Source organism: Hyaena hyaena, unplaced genomic scaffold (assembly GCF_003009895.1).
Source record: "Hyaena hyaena isolate Hyena2069 unplaced genomic scaffold, ASM300989v1 scaffold_93, whole genome shotgun sequence".
NCBI lineage: Eukaryota > Metazoa > Chordata > Mammalia > Carnivora > Hyaenidae > Hyaena > Hyaena hyaena.
Window position 1 is genome coordinate 440,087 of NW_024080724.1, and position 11,082 is coordinate 451,168.

An 11,082-nucleotide genomic window follows, 5' to 3' on the forward strand; every position below is an offset into this window, starting at 1 on the left:
CAGGGGAGGGGACGTAGTCTCCGTCCTTTGTAGGGGAGGATTGCACAGAACTTGTGGACATATTTGAAAACCACCATGCGGGGAAAGAATGCAGCAGAAGGGTGACAGTCCGTGTCTTCCACCACCAGGCCTTAAGACACTGAGGTTTCCTCTTCGTTCCCACCCACGGACCATCCATCCTGGGGAAAGCGAGCCCCATGCAGTGAAGCGGGTAGACTCAAGCATCCCATGGAGAGCCTCTGTGGCGAGGGACTGAGGCCTCCAGCCAGCAGCCAGTCCCAGCCTTCCAGCATGGGATAAGCCCTCTGGAAAGTAGATCCTCCAGCCCCAATCAGGCCTTGAGATGATGAAATCCCCAGGCAGCATTTTGACTGCGACTTCATGGGAGATCCAGAGCCAGAACCACCCAGCCAAGCCACTCCCGAATTCCTGACCCACACAGATTATGTGAAATCACAAATGTTTATTGTTGTTTCAAGTCACTAAGTTTATGGTACTGCCTATGCTGCAATAAATCACAAGGAAACTTTCAGCCAAGCCCACGCGGAGAGATGTTTTATAAACCAATAGGCCTGTACTTTTAAAAAAATGACAGTGTCCTAAGAGACAGAGACAGGGCTAAAGAGACACAACAACTAAATGTCACCCTTGATTCTCAATTAGATACCAGATCCAGTAAAAATAAAGCTGCTCCGAAAGTTGGCACAATTGGAAAAAATCCAGGATTGTATAAACTTTCTTAATTTGAGAACTACATCGTATCACAAGAGATTGTCCCTGTCCTTAGAAAATGCATGCCAAAGGAACAAAGGATAAAGGGTTATTATTGCTAAAACTTACTCTCAAATGCGTATAATAGTATATAGCACACACATAGAGAAAAATTAAGTAAATGGGGCAAAATAATGAATGGATCTAGGTGAAGGATGCATAAGAGTCTCTTCTGCTATTCTTACAAATAATCTCTAGCTTTGAATTTTTCAAAATTAAAAGCATAATAAATTAAGAGGAGAAAGAGGGCCCCTAAGTGGCTCAGCTGGTTAAGCATCTAACTCTTGATTTCAGCTCAGGTCATGACCTCACAGATGGGATCAAGCCCCATGTTAGGCTCTGTGCTGACAGCGTGAAGCCTGCTTGAGATTCTCCCGCTCCCTCTCTCTCTCTGCCCTTACCCCAACTGTCTCTCTTTTTCAAAAATAAATAAACTTAAAAAAAAGAAGAAAAAACGTCAGTGTTGCAAAGGGTATATCCAAGTGCTAAGCTGATTCTGATTCTAAAAATATGTATCCCAAGCTTAGTGGCCCTGACAAAGGCCTCTCCCCCTTCCGCCAAAAGAGCTGCCCTCCTGCAATATATGTTATAACAAACGGACAACATATATATGTATATAAAATATTAATAGGTGATCTGCATTTTAAAAGCCCCTGACTAATAGACAAGGCACATGGAGAAGCTATGCTGGGCTGAGCCACAGCCCACTGGAAGCTTCAGAAAGAATTAACTGCTTATACTCCATGAAAAAAAAATGTGTTTCCGTCCAGCCTAAAAATAAAGACTTATCAAAAAAAAAAAAAAAAAAGCTAAAATGTAGTTCCAAATGTACATAGGTTTGAGGAGAAATGAATGGAAAGTAGGATGGAAAAGTTAAGTTTTCAAAAATAAAGTTTATTTAATGTAAACAATGGTCCCTTAGTATAAAATCACATCCTTGCTGTTTGGTGTTAAAATGTCTTTCTTCCCACGATGAGAATAAGTGGGGGGGGAGGGGGTAGAAAAACCTCTGCTTGACTGCATAATGCTGGGACCAGATGTCAGTCCCTCCTCGGTGTTTTGTTTATGTGTTTCCGCTGCTCTGTGAAACCCCAAAGCCCAAGGCCATTGTTCTAGAATGTCCAGGTATGCTATTTGTGTCCCTTTAAATCACAAGAGCACTGGATACCTGTTTGGCAATAATACTCAGAGCTTCAAATGTTCCTCTTCTCTTTAATGTCCTGTCATAATACATCTAAGAATTTCTCACCTAAGAAAATAATCAGGGATACCCGGAGGGAAGCTTGTAGTTACCATTATTCTCTGTAACATTATTTATAATAGCAAAAAGCTGTAAACAATTCCAAAGGTCCAACAAGAAAACGTGAAATGTAGTGCAGTTGCGTGAAGGATTGCTACAAAGACCATCCAAAACCACATTTTCAGAGACTATCTAACAGTACACGAGAATAACCACACCATCACATTAAATCAAGAAAGGAGGGTACAAATCTATAAACAGCAGTTTGCATGAGCACTCGCTTACACACAAACAATAAACAATAGAAAGAAATCTGTCAAAAATGTTAACAATGGAGATCTCTGAGCAGTGGGATTATCACTGATTCTTACTTCTTGATATTTTCCTGCATTCTAGGATTGTTCACAATGAACATGCATCATTTTTATAATCACAAAGATGATTTTTATTTTTATTTTTTAAGTCTCTTTATTTATTCTGAGAGAGAGAGAGAAAGAGAGAGAGCACAAGCCAGGGAGGGGCAGAGGGAGAGAGAGAGAGAGAGAAAGAATCTCAAGCAGGCTCCACACTGTCAGTGCAGAGCCCAAGGCGGGGTCCAAACCTACAAACTGTGAGATCATGAACTGAGCCTAAATCAAGAGTTAGATATTTAACAGACTGACACCCAGATGCCCCAAGAAAGATTATTTTTAAAAGGCTGAATCATATTTCTTTAGCATAGCAAATGTCCTCCTTGAGCAGTAATTTCATATTCTGACCACTCCTTTTTTTCTTGGCCTGGTATAGTTTCTCCTCCTTTCTTTAAACATACCTTAAAGGCATTCTCCCTCATGAATGTCCAATTGGAAGGTCTAAGTTTGTTTCCAGGAAAAACGCTTTCCCTTTTCCCATTTTCTTAAAGCAAGGTCCCAAAAGTTCAGGTTGCAAAACAAATACTGCTGAAAAAAATGTGCAATTTTCTTTCATTGCATGTTCAAAGCAATTTGAAAGACTTTACAAATGCATACGTCTAACCTTCAAGAATTGTGAATTAACTAAGTCTTTGATTCAGTTCTCCAACTTTTAAATTTAAGTCTATTAACCAAAAAAAAAAAATTATTGAAAACCTCTACACGCCTTTCCCCATCCCAGGTGCTACGAAGGGATATAAAAGAATTATGTGGCATTTCTCATTCTCCTCTTGACCAAAAGAAGTGTATCTTTAATTAGACAAGAACAGCTATGCTGCCATCCCTCAGGGTTCCACTTTTGCCTAGGGGACAAAAGGAAGGTCAGAGCCAAATTCACTGCTAAATCATAGCAAGCCATCCTTTCTTTAACATTCTGGCATAGGGGTGCCTGGGTGGCTTAGTCGGTTGAGCGTCCGACTTTCGCTTAGGTCATGATCTCGCGGTTCGTGGGTTCGAGCCCTCCGTCGGGCTCTGTGCTGACTGCCAGCTCAGAGCCTGGAGCTTGTTTCAGTCTGTGACTCCCTCTCTCTGACCCTCCCTGCTCACGCTGTCTCTCTCTCTCTCTCCTAGAAATAAATAAAACATTAAAAAAAAAAACCATTCTGGTATAATCCATGTGTCCTGTAAGGGCAGGGGTGAATTGTGGTTTTTGCTGTATTTTCTTCACGCCTTATACTGTACCTGGTAATAATAATAATAACATGCATTGAGCGCTGACTATACGGTGGGCAGAGTGCTAAGCATTTTACATGCACTATTCCACTCTCCCTTCCCAACAACCCAGTTGGGTAGGGACTTCCATAAACTCCACTAGCATAATATATGACTATGTATTATATGGATGTGAATGAACGGAAGCAGTAAATGCCTCCTGATCTTCCTTTATCTCTATATTCAGGTTATCACATAAAAGTCTTTTGAAGAAATGAAAATCCATATCCTTTGCAGAACAGGTCAGGGAGGTCAAAGTGTCCCTTGGTGTGTTCTGCCACCCAGAATCCGTTCTCTTTTCTTCACATTCCTGCACTTTGAGTTCCCTTTCAGGAACCATGTCTTCCAGACTCTCAGTCTGTGTGGTCTGTGCAAGGCTGAACACACACACATACACACACACACACACACACACACACAATGTGTGTGTACATACACACATCCCTCTGGGAAGGTCACATGCCCCAGGCCCGACCAGTGAACCTTTTTTGCTTGATGACACCTGTTGAGTCCCTGAATCCAGGGCCCAGAATAATCTGAACCTAGTCCCAATCCCCGACGTTTCTGCAATAGAAGCCAATATATTTTCTCTTATATTCAAGTCAGTTTGCATTTTGCACTGGGTTTTCAGTCACTTTCAACCAAATGTACTATGACTAATAGAGGAAATAGGTATTTTTTAAAGTGAATGTAAGACTTCCACTTCTGGCAATATGGAAGATTAAAACGTCTGGGGAAGCTATTGAAAAAAATTCTTGGTAAAACACTTTTTAAAACTCTTGTTTATTTATTTATTCATTATGAATCAGAGAGAGGGGGAGGGAGAACATACAAGCAGGGGAGAGGGGTAGGAGGGGAGAGAGAGAGCGAGAGCGAGCGAGCGAGAGAGAAGAGAGAGAATCGTAAACAGGCTCCTGCTGAACACGGACCCCAGTACAGGGCTCCATCCCATGATCCTGGGATTATGACCTGAACTGAAACCAAAAGTCAGCTGCTCAACCTACTGAGCCACCCAAGTGCCCCTTAAAAAAATCTTTTAAATGCATGTCTCAGCTTATAGAAAAGGAAAAAAAGTCTCAGAGTCCAGGAACAACATGAAAATACAAATCTAGATATTAGAGTTATCAGACACAGAGCATAAAATAAGTATGCTTAACATGCTTGAATAAATAAAAGAGGCCCTCATGAATGACAAAGAAATAAGAGTGATTGGCAAATTTAACTATGTATAGACATCTCACAGCAGTGGTGCAAGTCAAGGACAATGGAATATTATCTTCAAATGCCAAACTAGTAATCTAGAATCACATACCCAACTAAAATGATCTTTCAAGAACAAGAGCAAACTAAGAACACTTCAGATAAGTAAAACTAAGAGTTTACAATGATGACTTTGTCTATAGTAATTAATACATGATATGTCTCAAGGAGAAAAGGAACCCCAGAAAGGTCTCTGAGATCCAAAGGCCACCCAGCATTCAAGGATGAAGGGCAGAGAAAATTATAAACTTGTGGATAAGTAAACAAACAAATACTACATTTTAAAAAATGTTTTAATGTGTCAGGCTTTTTTTTAAGTTTATTTATTTATTTACTATTTGAAAGAGAGTGTGCAAGTGGGGAGGGGACAGAAAGAGAAGGAAAGAACCCCAAGCAGGCTCTGTACCACCAATGCAGAGTCCAATGTGGGGCTCAAACTCACAAACCATGAGATCATGAACTCAGCCAAAGTTGGACAGTTAAGCGACAGAGCCATCCAGGTGCCCCAATGTGTTAGTTTACAAAGCTAGATAAAATTAAAATCTTGGGGTAAAATGGCATGCAAATTGGGAAGGAAGAAGACCAATGTTACAACATCCTAAGGCCCATAGCTAGTGATTAACTTTAGATCCTGCTCAGCTGAATATGTACTTTCAAGTTTACCACTAAAGATTAGAAGAAGTGAAGAAGTAGAGAAGAAAAAGTGGATGAGAAAGGTAGAGAAAAAAACATCCATCAACTCTCAGAGTCGCATTTAAAAAAAAAACAGCATAGAAAAAGAAAAACAATTAGCATAAAATAAGATGGCATGATCAAAATAATCAAGCTTTAAGTATCTTATAAGCATGAGAAATATATGAGGACATAAGTGTCCAATTAAAAGACTATCAGTCCGCATGAAACAATGCTCAGCATCCCTCCTCATCAGGGAAATACAAATCAAAACCACACTGAGATACCACCTCACACCAGTCAGAGTGGCTAAAATGAGCCAATCAGAGAACTCTAGATGCTGACGAGGATGTGGAGAAACGGGAACCCTCCTACACTGTTGGTGGGAATGTAAACTGGTACAGCCCCTCTGGAAAACAGTGTGGAGGTTCCTAAGGAAACTAACACTAGAACTCCCCTATGACCCAGCAATAGCACTGCTAGGAATTTACCCTAGGGATACAGGAGTGCTGATGGATAGGAGCACATGTACCCCAATGTTCACAGCAGCACTCTCCACAATAGCTAAAACATGGAAAGAGCCTAAGTGTCCATCAACAGATGAATGGATCAAGAAGATGTGGTTTATCTATACCATGGAATACTACATGGCGATGAGAAACAATGAAATCTGGCCATGTGTAGCAACATGGATGGACCTTGAGGGTGTTATGCTGAGCGACATAAGTCAGGCAGAGAAGGACAAATATCATATGTTTGCACGTATAGGAGGATTAGGAGGAACTTGATGGAGGAACAAGGAGGAGAAGAAGGGCGGAAATGGTGGGGGAAAGGGAGAGAGGCAAACCATGAGAGACTCTTGAATGCTGACAAAAAACTGAGGACTGATGGACGTGGGGGGAGGAGGGTATGGGCATGGAGGAGGACACTTGTGGGGATGAGCACTGAGTGTTATGTGGAAACTAATTTGACAATAAACTATTTGTAAAAAAAAAAAATAAAATAAAATAAAAGACTATCAGTCCGGATTTTCTCTTTAATGACGATACAAAACGTAGCAACATGCTATTTAGGGACAAGCCTACCAACATTAGGACATAGAATGAATGACCGTAAAAGGATGGAAAAACATATCATGAAAATACTAACACTGAACATGTTCTCCAGACTGAAAGCACCTATTTGAAGAAAGGATGTTACCCTGACAACCACAAGATGAATCTAGTAAAAAATTAATAGAATAACCTGCAGTTTACAACCTTGTTGGGGAAGCAAAGAAACATTAGCCTGACCTCCACACCATGTATGATGATGCTCCAAAGACAACATTGTTATAAGAACGGTCAAGCAGGCTACTGCTCTGCAAAAAGAGAAATCCTAACCAACTCCCTCCTGCCAACCCCAGCAAGACATACTCTTTTACTAAATTGTCTCTTATGAGTGACTCTGAAACCCTTTGCCATCCCAGCACCCAAGTCCTGATCCCTGAACTCGGACACACATCTGCAATTATAGCACTAACAAAGTTAACACCAGAGGAAGCATTCACGGGACACCTATGTATTGGAGGCACACTTGTGTAACCCGCAGCTCAAAATTCCTCAGCTACAGCAGAGAACGGCTGATGTTCACATGTGGCATCCCGTCCACGTACCATGGAAATGCGGGAATTCACAGCCCCTAGGGCACCGTCACTCCACTTTTCTATCCTGCTCAGTAGGTCAGAACATAAATGAGAATGACAGTATTGTGATTATCTCAAGGCCTCTCTGGTCTATAAAAACTAAAACTCTTTGCCAATATTGATACAGCATTAGCAACCCTCACTCGTGATGCACCTTACAACAGACTGTGATGTCATCACTAGTTTCCATGGCACCTGACATGTTTTGAATCTCCACTTTGTCAAATTCCGGCATTCTCCCTCCCTTGCTCAAAAGCACCCACTTTTCATCTTCTGAGTAAAAAACCCACAGGCCCTAAGATGGTAGCTTTCAGCCCTAGTTGTACATCAGCCTCGGCCTACGTGCGACCTACAGAAATCCTAACTCGTTGTTCTGGGCAAGATCCCTGCCAGCAATACTTTTCAAAGTTCCCCAAGGCCACAAATCCAGCTTCCTGGCTCCCCACTTTGGCCTGCTGCCATCTCAGAGTGAAAGTCCCATCTCCTTGCTCAGCTCAGAGGAGATGGTGTCTAGGTTTTGCAAACCCTGCCCTGACTATCCCACCACGTAAGGATTCCTGGTCATCCCGTTCCTCCTCCTCCTCCTCCTCAATTCAGTGCTATAACCAACAGAAACAAAGCCATGTTCGAATCCATTGGCACGTGAATTACCAGACTCACAGAAGAACTGCGGTCTACACCAAGTCTCAAAGAATTAGAGCCAACACTGAAGTGTCTCTATCTGGCCTGTACGAGAGCAGATGCAGTATGACGGCTTGCAGATACCAAGAAAAACCAACTTAGTAGTTCCCAACTCCTTGCCTATGGGAACAGCTTCATCAACATAGTGGAAAGGCTTCGGTTAAAACTGTGTGAGCCGAAGTACATACTCATGTTTGAATAGGTTCTTGCTCACATACCCATGGGTATATTTTTCAAGATCTATTTCTACACCTGGAAAAGTTCAAAAGGATACACGGCAAAATGTTAACAGTGGTTCCCCTGGGGTGGTAGGTATGTGGGAGATTTTTTTTTTCTTTCTTTTTTGCTTCTCTGTATATGCCAAAATTTCTAGAGTGAACATGTACTGCTTTCATAGATGAATAATTGCCTGCACCCCAAAAGGGAGGAGGAAATAAAAGATCTGGGTCCTAGGGGCGTCTGGGTGGCTCAGTTGGTTAAGCATCTGACTCTTGATTTTGGCTCAGGTCATGATCTCACAGTTTGTAGGTTCGAGCCCTACATCAGGCTCTGTGCTGACAGTGTGGAGCCTGCTTGGGATTCTCTCTCTTCCTCTCTCTCTCCCCCTCTCCCACTTCTCTATTTCTCTCTCTCTCAAAATAAATAAATAAACTTTACAAAAAAGATCTGGGTTCTAGATCAGCTCTGCATATTATTACCTTGGGCCACAGCTTTTCCTCTCTGTGTAGTCAAGTGAATGCTCCCTCAGGGCCTCTCCCTCAGTGACATTCAAGGATCTTAACCACCCCTCTGCTTATCAGTTAAAGTCCCAAGGGACTCCCCCACACCCACCCTTACTCCAATCATAAATTTATATTCTGCTATACTCGTTTCTCAGGCTAAAACTCAAGACCCTGATTAGGTTGTCACCTTTGTATGAACTACAGTAAAAGCGAGTCTCCATTAAAGACCCTGATCTTACTGGCCTCGCGGAAGTTACGCCTCCAGGCCTCCCTGGCTGAGACTAACACAGATCAAGCTCACCTTTCTCTCCAGCTAGGCGAGAATAATCCAATAGGCCTTGCAGCAGGAATTAAAGGCAAGAGGCATTCACACTCCTTATCACGCTGGGTTTGGATTAACTTCCCCGAGTCAATGCAACAGCAAGATCTATAAGCAAATCCTGATAGGATACAGGGCAGTTGTGTCACCATGGAGACGGATACCACAAGCCCCACAGGTTATCCACAGTGTTTGAAAGAGATTTCTCAACCTGGGACAATAAAGGAAGTTGGAACCCGGAAAAAGAAAAACTTTACAACCAATCCCTGGATGACTCTTAAAAGCGACCTCCTGAGGACATTGTTGGCAACAGGGAAGGGAAGAAAAACTAGTGAGAATTGAATACATAGTGTGTTCGATGTTTTATTAATTCCTGGGTTGTGTTATTTCTACACATTCCTTATTTTGCAGATAGGGAAAGTGGGGTGACGGGGGGGCACTGCTACCAACACTAACAAAGTTCTACTCGAAAAGATTAACAGTGAAGATGCCTCAGGGCAAAGCATGAACAGATACCAGAAAGTAAGGTGGACAGTGAAGTGAGTCCTTCCCAACTCTGCTTCTGGAGCAGGCACTCACGCTTTCTCTGGCCAAAGATTCCCAGATCCTGAAATCAGCACAACGCCAAGGAGGCCAGGAGGGTCACATCCCCCACTTTCCAGCTGTGGGACGTTAGGTGAGTCACTGGTCCTGACACCAGAGATCTTTGCCTCACCTCCAAAGCCGGAATGCAGAGGAGCAGGGGATGGTGACAGGTGCCTGGTGCTCACAACAGGCTGCTCTTGGGACCCCCCGCCGAGCCCTCTTCTCCTTCAAGTCTTTAAGAACAGGGCTCAGCTGGGGACCTGGGAGATTCCCACAGATGGAGACAGGAGAGAGAAGGCCAGGATGTCTGCCCTTCTGCCAGCTTGCTCCCTTCTCACCTGGCCAGCAGCTCCAGCAGGGATTAGGCCTCTGACCGCACAGGCTCGGGGCCTGCACCACCCACAGGAGTGAGCTGAGCTGGGCCGCAGCCAGAAGGAGCCCTTCCCACCAGGACTCCTTCCTGCCCTCCTCTGCTGAAAGCTCAGGAATCCAGCTCCCAGTGAAAGGGAAGCTTAGGACTTGGCCTTCCAGCGACCTTTCACCTCTCCTGCGCCGGCGCCCTCCCCTCCGGATTCATTCACGGCCTGACACACACTGATAACTGAATGGGGAGCCAATCTCAAACCCCAGGAGTCCTCAGTTTCACCAAGTAAGAGCCATATGGCAGAGCTGGGCTGGGGGTGGGGGCGCGGGCTGCTGTGGAACCAGGAAGAGCAACCAAAGGGGGTCTCACACCTATCTGCTTAGCCCTCACCCTCCTGCCACTATTTCATAGCCGAATGGCATGCTTTTCAAGGGGGGGAGACCACTCAGTCTGAGATTCGTCAATTTCTGAGACTTTTCCTATTTTCTTTCTTTTTTTTTTTTAACTTTCTTGCGTCGTCCCAACCCAGATGACCCCTTGCCCTGCTCACTTCCGAGAAAGACTCAATAAGACGCGCGATCCCCACGTATTTCGACGTCCCAGCTCCACCCCTCCACTTCACAGATGCAGAAACTGAGGCCCAGGGCTCCGCGGACAGTGTTCCCCCTGCCACCTGCGGACTCACAGCGGATTCCAGCGTTCGGGCAGGCGGCGGTGCAGCGAGATGCGGTCGCTAAGGTAGGTGTTGATCTGGTGCAGCCGCACGCTCTCCTCTTGCAGCCGCAGCTCCTCGCCCTGCAGCTGCAGCCGCACCGCCTCGCCCCGCGCGCCCAGAGCGTCGCTGGGCACCGGCGGCCGCGGTAGGACCGGGTCGCGCCGCCCCGGGCGTGGGGTGCGCGGGGGTGCCGGCTCGGCCGCCCTGACCCCCCGTCGCGCCCGCAGCACGGAGCCCAGTCCGCCCAGCGCCAGCAGCGAGAGCAGCGCCAGCAGCACCTTCCGGCCGCGCCGCAGCCCCAGCGGGCAGCGCCTCCGCGCTGCGCGCCCCCACATGCGCCCGCCAGCTGGGGCCAGCGCTCGGCTCCCGCGGGGGCTGCGGCGCAGACCCGGACCCGGATCCCGGAAC

At 45.0% G+C, this 11,082-nt stretch overlaps 1 protein-coding gene across 2 annotated transcripts in view; it reads right to left on the reverse strand.

Annotated features, from left to right (window-relative positions):
* The window catches only part of GALNT12 (polypeptide N-acetylgalactosaminyltransferase 12), a 40,067-nt gene extending 29,008 nt beyond the window's left edge, over nt 1-11,059 (reverse strand). For both annotated transcript variants that reach the window (XM_039234859.1, XM_039234858.1), the window contains exon 1: nt 10,645-11,059. In XM_039234859.1, coding sequence (XP_039090790.1) covers nt 10,645-11,009 — 365 coding nt within the window. In that variant the 5' untranslated portion in view covers nt 11,010-11,059. The remainder of the gene's footprint in view (nt 1-10,644) is intronic.
* Nucleotides 11,060-11,082: the final 23 nt, after the last annotated feature.